The 20,376-nt window shown below is 38.5% G+C and overlaps 1 protein-coding gene across 7 annotated transcripts in view; it reads left to right on the top strand.

The window, feature by feature from the left end:
* Positions 1-33: 33 nt before the first annotated feature.
* BRIP1 (BRCA1 interacting DNA helicase 1) overlaps positions 34-20,376 on the top strand; it is a 95,623-nt gene continuing 75,280 nt past the window's right edge. For 6 of the 7 annotated variants that reach the window (XR_014936443.1, XR_014936444.1, XM_015880606.3 and 3 more), the window contains exons 1-14: positions 34-88; positions 1,062-1,187; positions 1,598-1,709; positions 2,269-2,457; positions 2,735-2,862; positions 3,306-3,434; positions 6,924-7,217; positions 7,836-8,057; positions 8,396-8,595; positions 11,560-11,692; positions 12,192-12,343; positions 13,425-13,596; positions 13,695-13,832; positions 14,222-14,383. Coding sequence is in view for 5 of the 7 variants with exons in the window: in XM_015880606.3 (XP_015736092.2) it covers positions 1,095-1,187; positions 1,598-1,709; positions 2,269-2,457; positions 2,735-2,862; positions 3,306-3,434; positions 6,924-7,217; positions 7,836-8,057; positions 8,396-8,595; positions 11,560-11,692; positions 12,192-12,343; positions 13,425-13,596; positions 13,695-13,832; positions 14,222-14,383 (2,124 nt within the window). In the remaining 2 variants the exon portion in view is untranslated. Of the gene's footprint in view, positions 138-1,061; positions 1,188-1,597; positions 1,710-2,268; positions 2,458-2,734; positions 2,863-3,305; positions 3,435-6,923; positions 7,218-7,835; positions 8,058-8,395; positions 8,596-11,559; positions 11,693-12,191; positions 12,344-13,424; positions 13,597-13,694; positions 13,833-14,221; positions 14,384-20,376 lie in introns of all 7 variants that reach the window. The other variant, XM_085521989.1, reaches the window with a different exon arrangement.

Raw genomic sequence — 20,376 nt, 5'->3', positions numbered from 1 at the left:
CCGTCCTTTCCTGTCAGCTGATTGGCGGGCGGTGCCGAGGCCGCGCGGGAGGCGGGAAGGTCGGACGCTGACGGAGCAGTCGCCTCAGGTGAGCGGCAGCGCGGAGCCGCTCGTCGCTGTGTGCGGGGCCCTGAAGGGTTCGGGCTTTTTTCCCAGTATCTTTTAATTCAGAGCCTCAGCAGGACAAGGGGAAATGGATCTAAGTTGAAAGAGGGAAGATTTAGGTTGGATGTTAGGAGGAAGTTCTTCACTAGGAGAGTGGTGAGGCCCTGGAACAGGCTGCACAGGGAGGTTGTGGATGCCCCGTCCTTGGAGGTGTTCAAGGCCAGGTTGGACGGGGCCATGGGCAACCTGATCTAGTAAAGGTGTATGTTTGGTGGCCCTGCCAGGCAGGGGGTTGGAACTACATGATCCTTGAGGTCCCTTCCAACCCGGGGCATTCTGTGATTCTGTGATTCTATGAAGCAGGCTTTCCTTTATCATTCTGACTGAGGGAAATTCAAGGTAACACGAGCAGAACAGCAAAATCAGTGGCAGCCCATTTACCCCTGGGTAACCATTAATGTAAAGATGGTATTGGTTTAAAACATCTTTTTAACATCAGAGCCCAGTTAGTGCTACCACTGCTTTCTTATAGCTATGAAACAAGCACTGCAGGCTTAACACTGTCACTGTAGTTAACATGTTGAAGTTCAAGCTAATGGGCTTCAATCTCCTAAAATACCTCTGCCTTCCTTCCCATGAGACCTGGGTTGTTATCTCAGAAATACTCAGTCTGAGAAACGGACTCTAAAATGATGTGTGCATTTAATTCATAGTGCTTTTCTTCCTTCTTGTGCCCGTATCTTTTATTTGTACTGCTCCTATTACTTATCAGATGGCGGCCACTTGTTCATTGTAACAAGTAAGCCAGAACAGAAGACACAAAGTCTAAGTTCCTGTATGTCAGTTTTGCTCGTGTCCAGAGCTTTCACCCCTTTTCCTGCTTGGTTTTGTTTGCTGTCATTTGTTTTAAGCTTTCCTTATTAGTAACATTGTCTTGATTCTGTTTTTTACTGCAGTTATAAGCCAGAAATAAACAGGGAAAAGCAGCAATGTCTTCTGACGTGTCTCAATATACAATTGGGGGAGTGAAGATTATGTTCCCTTGCAAGGCTTATCCGTCGCAGCTTGCTATGATGAATGCTGTAAGTACAATTTGTATGACCGTCTGCTGAGCTAATAGCTTATAGCTTTCAGTACCCATCAGCTTGTAGAAAAGTAATATATTTAAGATGCTGGAGGCTCTGAATTGAGAATTACACTCATAACAGACCTTACTGGGTTTTGTGCTGTGCAATGATACCTGGCCCCATGTATGGAATGTTGAAGTGCACTTTTGGATCTATCAACATTAATGCTAAGAAGTAAATTCCTAATGTATGTGCTTGTTATATGCATGCGTTCTAATCTAGATTTTATGTAGTTCTGCAAATAGATCAGGAGAGAATGATTTAATAAAACATATCTAAATCAAAACAATACTATTTCAGTAAGTTTTCATCTTCCTGAGGTTTTTTTTCCCCTAATAATTCTAGTTTTCTTATTCTCCTTAAAGATTGTTAAGGGCTTAAATAACAAGCAGCACTGTTTGTTGGAGAGCCCCACAGGAAGTGGCAAAAGCTTGGCATTGCTTTGTTCTGCATTATCATGGCAGCAGTCTCTGTACGGTAAGTCTTTGTAACATCTGGCTGCATAGCTTTTAATTACCAAAATGTATTGTAATGAATTGCCCTTGTTGCTTTTCAGTCCTTAAATATTTGGTATTAGGAGTCCAGCTAGGGCACCATCTGTGGTTACGTGTAGCATTGTACTCCTTGGCAGTGTAGCATTAGGCAAACACAAGAGTAACGGCCAGTAGCACTGAGCAAAATAACTTCCATGTTAAAGTGGATTTAGCTGTCTGTTATCATATGGGAATTATACGGCTTTTGGACTTAAAAGGAAAATACTTGTGGTTTGCAGTTACGCAGGTTGAATTGCAGAATAAGGTTGGTTGGTTGTCCTTTTTTTCCCCGTTGTGCGGGTTGTTACAGTTTCTTTGCTCTGCAGATCTTGAATGAGTGCTGACAGCTTGTTCAGGTTGTGTGGCATGTAGGGAGACGTGAGTTTTATAACTGGTACCTACACGAAGCCTTTCATCTTAACTGTTACGAAAGTCTAGTTCTCGTCTACAAGCCTGAATAGGTTTTCTGGAAATCAAACAGCTGCATCCTTTATCTTCCTTAGAGAAATCACTGCTCAAATCATCATGTGAAAAGGAGGACAGGGAGCCAGCAGCCTCAGTGCCGTGTCGCTGTGTGTGTCATTCCCGATCCGAGAGCAGCGAGGCGGCTGCAGGGGCGAGTCGTGGTGCTGCATGTTCTAATTATGAAACAGGAGGCTCTGTAAAAACTGGAGGCCAACAAACAGACACAGGTAATTTTGAAAAGAAGATAAAAAGCTGTTCTAGCACTAAAAGGCATTGCCATGGATGTCATATCTCATGTTTTCAAGTCAGTGATTTTTTTGCCATCATAATAGCTGAGTACTATGTTATTCTGCTCTGCGTGGATGTGGTTACATAGAAATCCAGCTATGTTGTGTCTTAACCATATTTGTAATAAAGTGTATATTTTAAGTGTTGCCCTTGCTTAATGCATTTCCAGTAGTGAACGTGCTTTTTGTAATTATTATTTCCTTTCTATTTTTACAGAATGCAAGGACAAAAATACCCTGGCTTCAAAACTGTCTGCCAAAAAAAGGGCATCGGTCGGTGGAACTGAGAGTGATGATTTTCAAGTAGACAGGAAGAGGATTCGACCTTTAGAAACAGAGCAGCAGGTGAGCAGAGTTCATTGGCAGTGCTGCTATCCAGGTGCAGCTCTCAACGGCTGTCAAGTACCAATCAATGTTTCAGAGAAAAGCGCAGTGAATCCTTGGCATGGCTGTGATTTTGGTGGACAGATTTTGTTCATTCTTGTTGTAACAAGAGCCCGTTGTTGCATTATATTATGAAGAATATCACGTGCTAAATGATTTCTAGCGTATTTAAACACACCATATCCTCAACGTGTATTTATCATTAGTAGATGCGTAATATGAAGTGGAAGAAGTGTGAGATTTTAGAGTTGAGTGCTCTTGCAAATATATATTAAAAATACAAATAATACATTATTAGAACTACGTACTGTATCCTTGCAAATGTAGTTCTCACAAGCCTACAGTGGGGATAGCAGTATTTCTGTAATAGCTTTCATCACGACGCCTCTTTTTCACCCCAACAGGTTAGAAAACGTCACTGCTTTTCAAAAGAGGTGCAGCTGGTTGATGCTTTAGAAGTTTATAATCAGAGAAAAAACGGGGAGCTGATTGTTCACTGTGAAAAAAGTGTGAGAAACACGTCTCCCCAAACGGTAAGTAATGTAGTAACAGCTCTTACACCGTGATTATTACTTTGAGGGCAGCTTTCTAAAGTGATTTTGACTTGTGTGATTTTGACACACACATCCTTTGTGTGACTCCAGGTAGCCTTTGTTTTACTTACCATTTGTTTTCACTTCACGAGCTGCTTTCCAATGTGCTCTGCTTTTGTAAATGCAGAAGAAGCCAAAAGCTTTGGTCTCACTTTGAGAGAGTGGGAGCTGAGTCTTATCATGAGTGGAAGCTGTTCTATGGGTCTTTTGATATGATTTTCATGAGTTCTGGAAAGCTCCACGGATTTTTGAGCAGGATATGAAAAGCTTTGTGCCCCTGATCTTCAATTGGCACTCTGAAATAAAAAGGCCAGCAGAGTGTGCTGTTGATTTTCAAATAAAAAGGCTTCTCTTATTTGACTGTTGGATTTGCTTTGGGTACAAGCGTGCACATTGATTGAACACTGTTGCTAAATGGCAAAGGAGCGGAGCAAAACCAGATTCCTTGTCTCCATGTCAGGTTTTGGTTTCGTAGCCAAGCAGAGGCAGGGTGGGCTGCTGTGCACCTGCAGAACCCACAGCCAGGTGCCCACTGCTGTGTGCCCAGCTGAGGGGGGCAATCCTCCAGGAGCTTCATCTGAGAAATCATACCCTTACGCTGCTCTCTTTATTTCTTCTATGAAAACATATGGTCTGAGAAACTGGGGCAGCTGGGATAAGGAATCCCCATTTATACTTGGTTTAAAAAAAAAAAGAAAAGTAAACAGTAAATGGAGAGTAGTGTAACAAACACTTGGGGTATCAAGAAACAGCTGTGAAAAGAATCTGTCTTAATGTGCTAGCCTATTGCAGTCGAACATATTGCTTACAACCTTCACAATGGAGTTTGAGTGACTTCTGTTACACATTCCAGGAGACTGGCAGCCTGTTACAATCAGGGTCTGGACTCCAGAATAGACTAATTTACCGCAATGGGATGAAGAAAGTTGTGGATTTGTGTTACACGCTCTCACCTGACACCGTATCTGATCCCTTACCTGCTGACTGACGTTTTGAATGAGCTCTTTGAAGCAAGTTCCAGCTTAATTAAAACGTTTGCTTGGTTAGCAGTGATCTGTGAAAGCCTGTGATAAATATTGAACTGGGTTCACCTGCTGGTTACTGCAGAGGATAAACAGCTGCTTTGTGTGCCTTAATCAAGGGGCTGCAGCAGCCTCAGGGTGCTGTGCTTTCTGAGGCTCATAAAGGAAGAGTTGAAAAGCTCTTTAATGTTGCTGCTGATATCTTACTAGACTGCGCTTGTGTGATATTTCACACAAGCAGTGTTCGCTGTTTTATCATCTAGATGCCTTTGTAACTGGGAAATGTAGATGCAGATATGAAGAACTCCTCTTATCTCTTTGTGTTACACAGATCACAGCCTTGGTGTTTGTTTAGCTCCTTTTTACACGTAGGACAGGTTGGCGGACTTGATTATTCTTTTATTAATCTGACTTCGACGTTTTTGCTGTATAAATATTGATGTGATAGGCAGCTTTATCTGCCTGCTGACAGAAGGGAAAACAAGCTGGATTGCCCCAGGTCCGTATAGTCGGTATCTGATCTCAAACGTCTGCCAGTGGATGTTACTGATGAAGAAGTGCAGAGGATTTTATGCTTTTTCTCTCTCTAAAAATCTATCCCAGATTCAAACAGCTGAAGACAGCGTTAGTTTTAAAGCTGGTGGCCACGGTGAAATAGTTTTCTATTTTCTTAATGATTTATACACTCCCACATGTATTTCTCCTTGTGTGCACGTGTATTTCTATATATTTCTGAGCTGCATGTTCCCATTGTTAGAGCAACTGTTACAAAATGGCTGCTGGATTTGCCGTATTATTTTTCTGTTACTTTTATTTCATAAACTAAATATGGAGTTTAGCATTGGCACCAAGTATTAGCGATAGCTGTATCATCTTTGAATTCTGCAAATCAACTGGAATTGAATTGAAAAGCCAAGTGCGTTCATGGAGTAGGCAAACTGCTTCTGAAGCATTAATTGTCAGCATGTCCATGTGCTGTTCTCTGCTTCAAAGAGCAAAATAGAAATATCAAGGTGCAATTTGCAGCTCTCTGTGTGAGTACAAACAGAGTTGAGCATTGCCACATATGTAACATACACCACATGTCAGCTGTTTCCTGCCTTGCTGTTGACAAGAGCCCCATTCATAACTCTTCTTTTTATCCTTTCGGTGAATAAGTAATTATTCAATATCGAAGGCAGGATATTTGGAACTGGCTATTTAATGTGGCAGCACAGGGTAATGAAATCTGCTGCTAGTGGCAACCTGAGAGGGGAATGTAACAATTCCAGCATGGGTGTAACTGTATCTGCTTTGAAGGCCTGTTTATTTGGCACATCAGTGAACCTTTTATCCCAGTGAGTGACAGCCCCAGAAGGGTTACATTTACATGCATCCTATCATGTATTGTAATATTTAATGGTGGACAAGGCTGAGTGGGGCTGAGGGTAATGTGAACTTGCTTTGCCTCGGAGCGGAGGCTAAAAGACAGCTTGATCCGCAGTTGTGGTGTAACACACAGCATGACTAGCATTTGTTTGTAATGGATAATCTTACTGATTACAATTAAAAAGGGAGGGAGGAATATTGGAGCTGGCAGCTTCATGTTGGTACTTGAACTGTCAAGCTGAAAACCAAATGCAAATCCTTGTGCACTAGAGGAATTGGTTATTTTTATGGGAGCTGTACGTAGACACTGTTACTCATGAGTTTCTTGTTTTCCGTGCTTCTTTTGATGTTAATTATTACAGTTTGGAGACAGTTGGTCCAGTATCTTGTATTATGACAGACATTATAAAGATGGTGCTTCTCAAGAAGGAAAAAATGCTTTAACAATACTTTGTGGGTTTTGCTTAGAATTATTCATTTTGTCTTTTTCATAGTTGCTATTAGGCCTTTCCCATAGTAGCACATCAAATTTGTTCCTAATTGAGTCTATGTGAGGTAGTCTGGTATTTTTTCTGCAGATTTCATTAAACTGTCTGGATTTCTTTTGCATGTTTTAAGGAAAACTGCTCTCAGTATTTCCATTTTGGTGTCAAGTCCCAAAGTTTTCTTCCATTAAGTTGCTGGATGTTTCTTGTTTTGTGACAGTAGTATCCTTCTGCCCAAGTTTAAATGTCAGAAGTTCCTTTATGCTGTTCCTGTGTCTCACCTGTGTGCATACTCTGTGGGAGCAGCAGTTTTCTCTGTGATCGGGTTCTGATGTACTTGAACATGGTGATAGCAGAAAGTCAGTCATGAGAATTGTCAGTCATGAGAGGAAGTGATGTGTTCTGTAACATTTCTTAACGTTGATAGGCCAGTGTGATGATTTAACGGGATATCTTGAACTATCCCACAGGGCAGTTTCTAAATAGACCGTAAATGATTTGGCTTGTTCATCTTGCAGTGGGATTTTGCTAATTTTTCTTGGTTTGGGTTACAGCTTTTCAGCCCTTGCACGGAGTGTTCCTGTTCCTCTGGAAAAGAAACTCGTAAAGATGCTGGTAACACAAAGAAGAAAGCAAATGGAGATCAAACATTCATTCCCAAAATATTTTTTGGAACACGAACACACAAACAAATTGCTCAGATTACCAGGGAGCTGAAGAGAACAGCGTATTCTGGTGTCTCTATGACAATTCTCTCTAGCCGGGATTATACCTGTATTCATCCAGTGGTGTCCAGTAGTAGTGGTAACAGGAATGAACTGTGTGTAGAATTACTGGAAGGAAAGAATGTGAGTAATTTTGGGCATATGACTATAAACGTATTCGAGTGAAAGGTAGTTAAGTTTTGGGTTTTTATTACTTCATGCTATGTTGGTTAAGGTAAAATTGCATTTTAATTGACTGACAGTGTGTATCAACATTTTCTATGTTGAAAAACATACACTAAGAAATAATCTTTATTGCTCATCTTATTTGTGAGCATAGTTATAATTTCAACAGTTCTGTAAAGAATTTTTTCCTTTAAATTATGAAGATACACACTGAAGACTGGTACCTCCACACTATATTTTGGTGGCCTATATGTGTAGGCTTTGATAATGTTCTCTACAGTGTGTGGAATAAAGTAGCTGTCTTTACTTTTGTAAGCACTTAATTTCTTGCATTGTATACACAAATGCAAAGTACCCTTTGTTTATTGAATTAACCATAGATCTGGCCATGTTAAGCTCTTCAAGATGTGCTTTTCATTGTTGCCCTTAACAAAAAAAAAACCAAAAACATAACTGTTAGAAATGTTTTATGAAATAAAGTCAAATGTATGTAACTACTCTGAGGATTTTATGCTTGCTTGCTTGTTTTTTTGTTATTTTTGCAACCTGTAATGTTCTGTACTCATTTGCTTTTAGGGCAAGTCCTGCCTTTACTATCATGGTGTTCATAAACTCAGTGAACACTTTGCCCTGCATTCTGCACATAACACGTACCAGGCTTGGGACATTGAGGATCTAGTGAGCCTGGGAAAGAAGCTTCGTGCCTGTCCATACTTTGCAGCCAGAGAACTCATGGTGGGGGCCGACATTGTGTTTTGTCCTTATAATTATCTCCTAGACCCACAGATACGGGAGAGTGTAAGTATATTTGTAATAGGGTCACTGCAATAAGTGAAGTTAAAAAAAAACAAAACTGTAATGTTCAGTGGTCACGATCAACTGAAATCCTATTTGTATCCATATATAATCTACAAATAACTCCTGGATTAAATGTTTTTATCCTTTTTTTTTTTTTTTCTTTCTATCAGATATTCCTGTATTCCAAGTAATGTTTCCTTTGTTCATGGCTTAGCTAATCAGTCACTTGTTGGGCTCGTGGAGACCAGTTTTGAACAGAATCCTGTTAGTTGCTATTTCTCATTACTACATTTTACTCCAGATAACCATTGTTTTTGTGTTGTTTTTTTTTTTTTAAGATGGAAATTAACTTGAAAGGCCAGGTAGTCATTCTGGATGAAGCCCATAATATTGAGGATAGTGCTCGGGAGGCGGTGAGCTACAGTGTTACAGAAAGTCAACTGAATGCTGCTCGAGAAGAGCTAGATTTCATGGTCAATAACAACATCAGGCAAAAGGATCATGAGCAGCTACGGGCTGTGTGCTACTCTTTGACAAAGTAAGACCATTTTTTTAATTGCTTTATGTCAATTAGTATTTAGATAATAGCATTTAGGCTCCTTTTGTTTTTTCTTAAAATGTTCATAATCTGCTTTAGTAGGAATCTCAGTCCCTTCATGATTTGGTTGTAGATTCTTCATATTTGAAAGTGAATTTATCAATCATGCCCTTTGTATTCCCTGCAAAACTTGGCTCGAATTTCGGTGGAGTGAGAGCTCTGAAAACCTGCACTGTGTACAAATTTGCAGTAGATACTTGCTGAGTCTTTAGAGGATTCAGTCAGCAAACTCTTTGCACAAGCAGACCCTGTCCTTTTTTCTGATTACTCTCAGGCACAAGTTGTCCACACACTGTTACTGATCATTCTTTCTCTCCATGTTATATCAGCAGAAAATGGTTTTAATGATTTGCTTTTGTACTGACATTGAAACCAAGGATGTGCTGAATCTCTTAGCACCTGCCTTGTTGGAGGAACACAGATGTCATGGAGTTCAGTGAACAGAGAAATAGAAATGACTGAGAGTGTGGGTTTGGGAGCTAGAGTTGAAAAGTAAGGCAGAAAGAAGCTGAAAAAGTAGAAAATGTTCTCTCCCCTGCTTTGTTTTTATCATTGATCATGTAAAGGAAAAGGTAGTAAGAGGAAAAAAGCACATAAAATCCAGAAAGCGCAGAGATGATTGGAAGAGGGGACCTCAACAGAAGCTGGAGATCTTGATAGAAGTGGAATAGAAACCAGTAGACTAGGGGCAGAAGCTTGGGAAGAAGGAAAGAAGAAAACAAGAGGGCACGAGGGTATGTTCTGTGTGGAGTGGGAACATGGGAAAGTTGAGTGACATGGCCTTGAAGTGACCTGAACTCTGATGCAGTGCACGTCAATGTCAAATCATTGTTGTATTGCATTAGCAGCTGGAGGAATACATTGTGCAGCACACTGCAGCAAGTAGTCCCTCATTTTCCTATTCCCTGTCCTGAGAGTTAATGCTTGTGTCAAATAAACAACTTCTGGTTTTCTCTTCTGCAGAAGTTAGTTCTCCTACTTTAGATATTTCAAATGCTGTATTTTAGTACAAGATGGGAATAGCGAGGTTGGAGACTTGGTTGCCCCAAGCCTTTTAACCTTATCAGAAAAATGAAGGTTGATTGTCTTGGCAACTGCCAACAATAAGAAAAGGGGTTGGAAAGCCGAGGACTGGGTGTAAATGGCCAGTAATTGGTAATGTACTGTTGCATAAAGTGAAGTGGCTTTGCCAAATGCATGGATAATTAGAAAAATCTTATTTCACTTGGAAAGGTCCTGGGCCCTCATTCCAGACAGCACTTAAGCAATGGGCTTAGTGCCACTGAGGTGCTAAAATGACCTTTCTGAGGAATTTGAAGATACAGCAATGGAGGGAAATTAGCAAACTCTTCTGATGAGATGCAGGTTTAAAAGGACAAATTGGTTGGTCAGTGGAGGACCAATCAGCCATTCAATTGGTCATTCTGTGTCAACAGTAGGATTTTCTGGTAGGAAGGGAAGGGGTAAACATGTTAGAACTGAAGGCAGTCTGTAACGCATCTTTTCCTAAAGATGTTGTGTATGCTGGTTTCCACGTCAGTACTGTAGATATCTGAGAATGAAGCTGGTTTTATTTATGCTTAGGCTTCTCTCTGAAAATAAATACTTATTTGAAATAACAAACAGGTATTTCAAGTAAATGCTTTGCTGTTAGATTTAATAGGATGGCTGTTCTTTTTAGAATTTGCCCCTTTTAGTGATGCTTTTTTTTATTGGATTAGGAAAGTGTTTGTATTTGCAGTGATAGCATAACCATTTTGAAAGTATGTGATGGCATTTAAGGTATAAAACAGGGAAACAGAAGTTTTACACTTCCTGAAATGTTTTATCCATTTATTCGTTTCTGTCATGCTGGCCTCTTCCTAATTTTAATTCCAGGTCTTTTTGATGTTACATTTGAGGAATTAGGGCTCAGTATTACAGTGGTGAACTTCTGCCTGTGTTAGTGATCATCATTCCTTAACAAGATAAAGCAAATTATGGCTGAAGAAGTGATTGTTCTGGTGGTATTTATGGAGGTTTTTTTTGTAACCTGGCAAAAAGGAAGGTTTTTTAATTGTTCTGTTGAGCAGATGATTTGCAGTGACAGGACAGGAAATCTGGAGCTGAAACAGTTACTAAGCCTTGTTGCTTTATTTGATAATGATTAACTGATTTTACAGATACATATTTTGAACTGTTGTAGAAATGACAGCTGTCTTTCTGATGCCTCCTGCTGGTTGATGAGACAGACAGCTTCGGCATTTCCTGAGAAAGAAGGAGCCTGCCTGCTTTTCTAGACAGAGGGGGAGAGCTTTGTAATAGTGCAGAGATGATGAAAGACATATTTAGGTAGTGGAAATCTTAGCTCTGTCACAAATGAGATGATGTGTATGTTTAGGTCCTGTTTTAGAAATCCCTATCTTATATTGTATTGTCACTGTGGTTATAATTTCACTTAATTTTCAAGCTGTAGCAGAGTTACAAACATCTGTATAGATACCAAAAGGAGTCATTTCATGCCTCAAGATTTATTTATTTTAGGGAGGTTTATAATTGAGAGGATGACAAACCGACTTGTATCAGTTAGAGTAATGAGTGGCTTTAAAAGCACAGCAGAAATCTTTCCCAAATGAGCCTGACATCTTGTATCATAAGAACAGATTTTAATCTCTTTTCCTTATTGTAAAAGTAATACATAACAATAAAATATAAATGCATAGGGATGAGTTTTCCTCTCATGTCATTGAGCTGCATCAAGAGCAGCTCATTTCAAGAGAGAACAGCTGGCACAAGGAAAAAGTGGTCAAGTATTTATCATGGTCATCATAGAAGAGTGGTGCAATTCAAGGTTCAATTTGTTTGGTACTTGGATTGTATTTCAAAGTTGGTGCTAAAATTGGTTCTGATTTCTTTCTTTTATAGCTGGCTACGGGAAAGCTCTAGTCAGCTGGTAGAAACAGGGTATGAAACCTCCTGCAAGGTCTGGAGTGGAAAAGAAATGCTCAACCATTTTCATGAAATGGGAATAACCAATATTAGTTTTCCCATTTTACAGGTAATGTTGTAAGTTATATAAGTAAGTACCAGAGTTATTAAGTATCTTAAAATACCCGTAAACTAAATGTTGATGCATCTGTTACTTTACTACCATTTTGAAAAGCTGTCTAAAAATTATACGTGATGAAAACCAGGAGTAATCCATTTGAGCTACTGCAACTTGCAGAAAATCCATGTTTTAAAGGTTAAAATTGATCATGTACAATTATCTTAAATTGAGCCAGTTAGTCACTGATAGCTTTGTCTGTTCTGTCTGCAATTTTTATTGACTGTTGAAATGTACTTAGAGTATTTTCAACCCTATCCCTTCTTTTTGTGTAAGCCAAATACATTAAAAGCTCTGTTACTTTTCCTTTCCAATGCTATCTTCAGTCATACTTTATAGGTGTTGTAGGTGAACTTTTAAAGCAGTGTGCTGGTTGTCTTGTATCTGTACTAACTTAGCTTTTGAGAAGATAAATCAGAATGTTAACATGGAATTTGTTTGCCTCTCATAGAAACACCTTTCTGCTGTCTTGGAAAAAGAAGAAAAAATATCCATGTTTGGTAAAGAGGAACTTGTCGAGATACCTATAGTGAGCTCTGCCACTCAGATTGTGCTGAAAGGGTTATTCATGGTTCTTTTCTATCTTTTTAAAGATAACAGCAGGTCAGTGTAAATACGTAGCCTGAGCGGGGTGGTGGTGTTCAATTCAGCTGCATTGCCAAACGGTCTGTTTCATTTGTGCAACACTTATATTGTAGTGTCTGGACTCTGAGGAAAAACAAACATTTCAAAAAGCTTTGGGAAATTTACTTATGTGGGAAGGATTCATTGAAAACTAATTTAAATACTACCAAATTATATTGGCTTCACTCAGGAATGAATTCACATATTGAAGAAATTTGTTTGAAGGTTAGAGATGAATTTTCTTGTTGCACTGCCAAGCTAAATGTGTGTGGGTTTTGTTTTTCTACGTAGCATTTATTATTGGCTTCTGTCTACTAATTCCAGCAGTTACTAATGCTTTCTGATTTAAACCTTATATTTAAAAATATTAATTACTGTGAAGCTTCGTTATTTTTCCAAAAGGAGAATTGGCAACTCTTGAAATTTTGTACCTCTTGCTGAGTTAGAATCATAGAATCATAGAATGGCCTGGGTTGAAAAGAACCACAATAATCATCTGGTTTCAACCCCCTGCCGTATGCAGGGCCACCAACCACCACCACATCCAGCCTGGCCTTGAATGCCTCCAGGGATGGGGCATCCACAGCCTCCTTGGGCAGCCTGTTCCAGTGTGCCACCACCCTCTGGGTGAAAAACTTTCTCCTAATCTCTAAACTAAACCTCTTGTCTTAGTATAAAACCATTCCCCCTTGCCCCCTCACTGTCCACCCTCATAAACAGGCATTCCCCCTCCTGTTTAAATGCTCCCTTCAAGTACTGGAAGACTGCAGTGAGGTTCTCCCTGGAGCCTTCTCTTTTCTAAGTGAAACAAGCCCAATTCCCTTAACCTTTCCTCTTAGGAGAGGTGCTCCAGCCCTCTGACCATCGTTACCTTCTTCTAGTGAAGGCTTTACAGCCTGCACAGTCCACAACTTTTCTGTTTTCAGATAATACAGCATATAACATTACTTTTTATACATAAATTATAAAGGGATTTTAGCAATGTATTGTCTTTGCCTTTTATGAGCTTAATGCTTACAGTTTGCTTAACTGTATTTTTAATATTTCTGCCTCTTCATAGGTTTGCAGATGATTACAGAGTTGCTTTGCAACAAACTTATGCTTGGACAAATGAAAACCAACCTGACGTTTCAGATAGCAGTGCTTTCTTTACAAAGACCAAACACAAAAGGAATTTGCGGCATAAAACTGTAGTCCACATGCTTAATTTTTGGTGCTTGAATCCTGCTGTGGTAAGCTGGGTGTGAAGGAACTAATTCAGAATGATAGCAAATACATGTAGATGATTGCATCTGTTTTCTGAATCCCTTCATTTCTCTCTCCAACTTAGGCATTTTCAGACCTAAATGATGTCAGAACAATTGTTCTGACATCTGGGACACTCTCTCCAATGGATTCATTTTCTTCTGAACTTGGTGTGAAGTTTTCTATTCAGCTGGAGGCAAATCATGTTATCCGGAACTCACAGGTAAACTCTTACAGAGTTGTTCCCTCCTTTGAGGCATAATGCTGGCCATTGTGAAATAAAGCTAATTTGCAAATAAAGGTACTGACAGATGCATTCTGTGAGTATGAAAAAAATGTACAGACCAGGCTGGTACTTGGAATTAGCAATTGTAAAGTAAATCTTCAAATGTACCCCCTCCATTTGAAAATGTAACACTGTGCTATTTGATAATTCAGTTTTGTCTCAATTATTGTGCTCTTCTGAAGTTTTAAGTGCCAGGACTCATTTGCTTAGAGAGATGTCTCTGTATTTTAATCTGTCTTTAATGTTTTGTTGTTTAGCATAACATAATTTAGCACGTTTTGTGTCACTTACTTTAGTACTAACTTTTTAAATGTGAAATACACAAGGTTTGGGTTGGCACCATTGGAGCAGGCCCGAATGGTCGGAAGCTGTGTGCCACGTTCCAGCATACGGAGACCTTTGAGTTCCAAGATGAGGTGGGAGCACTTCTGCTTTCAGTGTGTCAAAAAGTTGGCCAAGGAATTTTGTGTTTCTTGCCATCCTACAAGGTAAGGAAATCTCTCTTCATATTTTGCCTTTAAGAACCATCTGCTATATTTGCAAAACATACCATGAATTTTCTTGTTCTGTGCATTAACATGTGAATGCATATAGAATAAATATATTGCAGTAAAATAACTATATTGCACTGCAACTTCTTCAGGCTCATGTTGGCTGCTGTGCTGATTTGTTTTTGTGAAACAGCAGGCTCATATTTGTTTTCAGCAATGTCTGTATCTCAGTAATTATGATTTTTTTCTTAAATTGTTTCCTGAGTGCTTTGAAACTGAAGTAAAAAGAACAACTCTGTATATTCTTGGTATATTTGAATGCAGTGTTTATCCAGTTCATTGCTTTCCATGTTTCTTATTTGCTTTCACTGCACTGAAGATTGTGGTATATTTTTTCCTGAATCCGATGGGAATTGCTCTCTGTCATCAGCTGAAAAGAATCAAATTTCTCAATTTCAGACTATGTGATATCAAATTTCACTAACAACAGATATCTAATCATGGTTAATTTGTACATCACACAAGTTCTGCTTTCTTCTCCTTTAGTTCTGGTTATTTTCACTGAGCTCTAGGGAACAGAAGTATTAACCTGCAATATTAATCTGTTATTCCTGCCTGCTTTTCAGGTAATATTTGTAAGAATTTGGCTTTTTTTCATTTTAAATTCTAAAAATTCTTATCAAGATTTAAACAAACAAAACCCAGACTCAACAACCAACCAAATTCAAACCATTAAAGCCCCTGTTGTACAACAACAACAACTAAAGACCCTCAGTCTAATGGAAAAATAAAGGTTTCAGGCCATTTTGTCCATTTCCAGGGTTCCCTGCAATAGAATATTTTTTAAAATGAAAGAAGACTTGTCTATTATTTTTTTTTCCTACCTTTCCTGTTAGTTTGATCGTTTAACTGAATGACAAATGATAAAACCAACAGGGGTTAGCAAAGCAAGGATTTTTCTTCTTTTTTTTCTTTGAGTGTCTTTAAAGGATTCCAGTCATCAGTGCAGTTACTGGCTGTAACCATTAGGTGACCACATTAGACCAGGTAATGTACGGTCAGTGTAAAAAGTGGATTACTGACTGTAAATTTGTTGAACTTAGCTCACCAAAGCAACAAAGGCAACAATTTGAGAATAAATTTTGCATTCAGTTCATTTTCTTAAGGAATTTGAGGGCATATTTCAGTTCTCACTATCACTGCTGTTCTAATTAGCATTTAATGTTAAGCAACATGCGATAGATGATCTTGTTATATATAGACCTGGCGAATGCTTTAGAAAGTTTTTATGAGAATAGTAGTCTGAATTGAAGGTACGGTGAGACTTTGTAATGACATTTAGTAAAGAAGGAAAGAGATTGCTGGACAGCTCTGGTACCCTTCCCCCTCTCACTGCCCTTAAGCTTCGCTAAAGGTCACCCAGCTAAACACGTTGAGTGTTTTTTCTTTGTGGGAATACTTCCATGAACCCAGCGAAAGTATTGATAAATATAAATTGTAGACAATTGAAGGATGATATTTTAAAATCACATTGCCAATATTTTTCTATGGATGCCCTTTTTCATTCCACTTCTTCTTTTATTCTGGATTGGGTTGCCTTTAAATCTAAGAGATTAATTTGTTGAAAATACAGAATAATGTAAGCATAAGTATATTAGTACAGGGAAAAGAAGATATTTTTCTTTCATCGTCACACAGAATATGGTTTTGCATTTCAAAACTGCTTTTCAGTGATTTTCATGGGGAGATTGCACCTTTTAAAGAAACCGTTCAAGCCTATGGAGGTGGGATTAATACACCTGGTCATGTACCTCACTGAATTAATGATTATGAGTTAGTCTGATATCTTCAAAAATTAGGTTACTTTCAGAATTTCAGTTTCTACTTCCTTGTAAATAAAAGGACAAGAAAAAAAAAGAGGCAGAAATCACATCTCAGGCTTAAATAAAAGATGAGTGTATTTCCTTTTCAGTTGTGAGAATGGTACTTTTATGCCTCCTAGCCTGAATCATTTGGAACAGAAGGAATGGAGATGTACCACTGCCCACAGGAAGCAGAGGCAGAGCAGCCAGTCTGCGTGGCACGGTGTGTCATGATGAACTGTGTTGGGAGCATGGACCTAGTAGTGTTTTCTCACTGCTTGTCCTCTCAGACAGGACAATGTCATTTTACAACATCAGAAATAAAATAAATTTGCAGCAGAAGCAGAACAAATCAAACCATTTAATCTTCCTGCTCTGGAAGTTTAAGGGGCTTTTATAAGTAAAGCTTATTTCTCTATATTTCACCTAGAGTTTCAGGTGGCTTTGTAAATGTTGAGGAAGTAATGCAGCATTTCCAGGTGAAAGTGATGAGCCGTGTATTCATGTCAGAGCCTGTGAAACTTGAGCATAAATGTAGTGATTTGTTTCAGACTTCTGAAGTGCTTAATAGAAGTACTACTCAACAAGTACAGAGGCTGAGGCACTTGAAAGTTTTTATGTGCAAATAAATGGAAGGCAAATAAATTTCTAAATGTCAGAACTTCATCCAAATCGTAAGAAGAGAGAACAGGATGCTTCTTATAGAAATGTCACCAGAATATGATGCTATGGGAGCTATCGATTAAGTCAAATACTCCAAAAAACAGTAGTAGAGAAACTTGCCTTTACCTTGATTAAGCATTTGACTGTATATACACAGCAAATATCTGAAATCAATAATACAGTGGAGAAAAATGTATGCACAAGCAGAAAACAGTGCACATTTTGTAGTTTTCTGCTATAAAGAGCTGTGATGCCATATTTAATACACCGAGTAGTCTCCAGTAACATTATTTTTTTTGTAATTATCAAAGTTCCAGCATGTTGACTTTTTTTTTAAAGTAAAGTTATTAAATAGCAAACCAAGATACTTTTCAGGGCTACTAAAAAACGTCCTGTTGATACCGTGCAACAAAAATGCATTTATGTGAAAATCAGTAGCAACTCCAGGAAAAACACTCTATAAAAGAGAATATCAGAAGGTGAAAAGATTACTCAGAAATCTAAGATGCTTTTAAACAAGATTAAGATAAGGACCATTAAGGTTCATGTCGCCGACCTGTCTGCATTAAGATATATCTTGCCTGGTGCCTGCATCTTAGATGATTCATTCAATATGTGTCATATCAAAGTCAAGGTATCCAGCGAGGAGAAAAATGCTAATGCTTATAAATTTTAGTGATAATCCATCATGATGAATTAACTGACCTTTCTTTAGTAGCTCTTTTACAAAATAAGCTCTGGACAATAATGTTAATGTTTTTTTTTCTTTATTATTATTTTTTTAAGATGTTTGTTAATTTGTATTTGCTAATTATTGACTCATAACTTAGAAGTAGAATTTTTTAAGTAGTTGGTTTGGATGATTTGATTCTTAAGATTGAGAATCAGATTTTTTTGCTACTTTTTCTCTGCACCTTTAAGAGGTAAGTAGTGTTCACTATTGATTTAGATTAACCATTATTCTTCTGTATTTCCTTTCCTTTACAAAACTTTAACTTCTGAAGTCAAACACCAATTTTAATTGATAGCTGCATGGTGTCGCTGTGTATTTCGTGTTATGCTGCCTCAGACAGATTTGAGGAGGGGGCAGGGGGGGAAATGGGGAGTTCCAGAAATACAAGCCTAAGAATATAGAAGCATTAACTACTTCATTCTCTCTTTTGAGAGCCTCTAAGAGGAGCCGAATGGCCTAAAGCTACCATTTAAATATTACTTGCTGTACTATCTATGAAGTATTGATATCCAAATGTCTGTCACACAGATTATTCTTGTACCATTTGCATTGCTGTGTGTTTTAAAATGCAGGTGGCAGTGGATTGGGGTTTACAGCTACGCTGCTACGTGAAAGAATTCCACCCTTAATGAGTTTTAAACTCTGAAAGTCACTTTTTCATTGGCAGAAATAAATGCTGAATTTCTTTTTGGAGTTTCTATGGATCCTGATGGAAGTTCTATCAATTGCGTGCTGTTTTCTTGAGTGTCTTAGCTGGTCACCTCGACTTCAGCAAGGACAGGCAGAGCAGGCAGCCAGCTAATCTGTTTTAACTGGAACACCTACTTTTATCACTTTGACTCTTTTCACATTTAAGGTATCAGCCAAAGCAGTGGTGCTGTTACAGACAAGTGTTTTTTTCCCTTCATTTTGATGTTCTGTTCTGGCAGTGCCACATGACTTTAGGTAAGCACATCTCAACAACATCACTTAACTCCCTGAGCAGAGCACAGCGATTGGTCCAACTTGGGCTGTTTTCAAGAGGCAGACTCTTCAGATTTGGTTTAGGTAGGTAGTTTGGACCTCAGTTTAACCTCTGACTATTACACTTTCCAGCCATTTCACAGCAGTGTTTCTGCATTGGACATAAGCCCAAATCCTGGGATATTCTGTCTGCTAGGCTGGACATAAATGTGCCACCCCCATATATGACAGGCTGAATGGGGGACATGGTTTCAGTATTAATTCTGAATGTCTGCCTCTTCTTAGTTCAAGACCTGTTTTTTTGTTGCTTTTTTTTTTCTTCTTTACTGAGAGTTGTTTGAGATTGGTTGAAAACAATTTTTGAAGTTTTGTGGCAGAAAATGAATTGGGCTTAAAGCTGAATAAGTTCCATTTCTGGAACTTTTTGAAATACAGCTTTGTAAACAAATTATAAGAAACCCATTTTTGCTATCATCAATAAGGAAAAAATGCTGCTTTCTGACAACTTGCAGTTCTTTAATAAATTACTTCAATACATTCACAAAAGATGGTAGTCTGTTTGGCCAGGCCTATTAAAAGCATTAAGATTTGAGCACTGGCTGTTAAAATGAGTAAATGGCAATATCACAAAGTTAAACAAATGCCAAAAAACATTTTCCAGAGTACTGGGATTGTAACAATACCATTAATGAGGGCAAAGAGGTTTTAATGCAATTTGCACGTTCTAAAGTTTCAAAAAGAGGTTTTGAGTTAGTGCATTATTAATGTTCTGAACATCTGGAACTGAGTAAGAGCCATAGACATTGAGCAAGTGCAGGGTTTCCCCACTAGGTCTGATGCTGACTGATTTCCTCCCCAGCAAAAAGCTTGTTTTAAGAAGTTTGAGACAGTAAAATGACAATATCCAGATAAGAGATAAACATTCCACAATGCCTTTTTTGCTTGTAACGTATGTGGAGGAAAAATTGGAGAGCATTAGGTTTGTGCAGTTAAAAGGCGAATTTGAAATTAAAGAGGAAAACTGTGATTTGCACCCAGATGGTGCTCTGAGGTGCGGCTGCACTGATAGCAGAGGAATTACCTAATGCCACCGGGTGGGCTCTATAAGGTAGCTTACATTTATCTGTTGGATGCATTTAGGTATAGTTTGCAGGGATAAATATTCTTTATCACAAGTAGCATTCTCCTTTTTGTCTTTGTTTGGTAACTGTAGGAGTGTTTTGAGGAAGAGATGTGTTTCTGTGTGTAAATCTTTGTGGGAAACGGGAATCTGTTTGCACCCAACATGTTTTATGGCACAAATATGTAGTTTGAAATTGTGTTAACTTGCTGCATCATTTTAGTATTGTAAAATGTAATTCAGAGTGCTGCAGCTTTAAAATGAACCTGTAAAATGCTGTTTCTCATATCACAGAATTGCAGGTGTTGGAAGGGACCTCTGAAGATCATCTAGTCCAAGCCCCCTGATTTCCATGTGTCTATAGTTTTAGATGTCATAATCATAGTTAATATCCAGCATCACATTCATTGGGATTAAAAGAAAGGAGGCCTTTAAGCAGGCTGGCATATCAGAGATAAGTTATGAAATAACTGTAAATTAATAATGATACTCACTTTCTGCAAAGCATTTGCTTGCTACTCTCAGGGGAAAGGCATTCTCTTACTTCAGAAGCCTTATTTGTTTGAGCCAAACAGCTGCAATGCTGCTATTACAGTATGTAACAAACCCTAAAACCAAGGAAAGGCTTTAGGGAATAGAGTTCTGTCAT

The sequence above is a fragment of the Coturnix japonica genome, chromosome 22 (assembly GCF_054131305.1).
Source record: "Coturnix japonica strain WE chromosome 22, WE-NBRP24, whole genome shotgun sequence".
Classification (NCBI taxonomy): Eukaryota; Metazoa; Chordata; class Aves; order Galliformes; family Phasianidae; genus Coturnix; species Coturnix japonica.
This window is presented reverse-complemented; position numbering and strand designations above follow the sequence as displayed.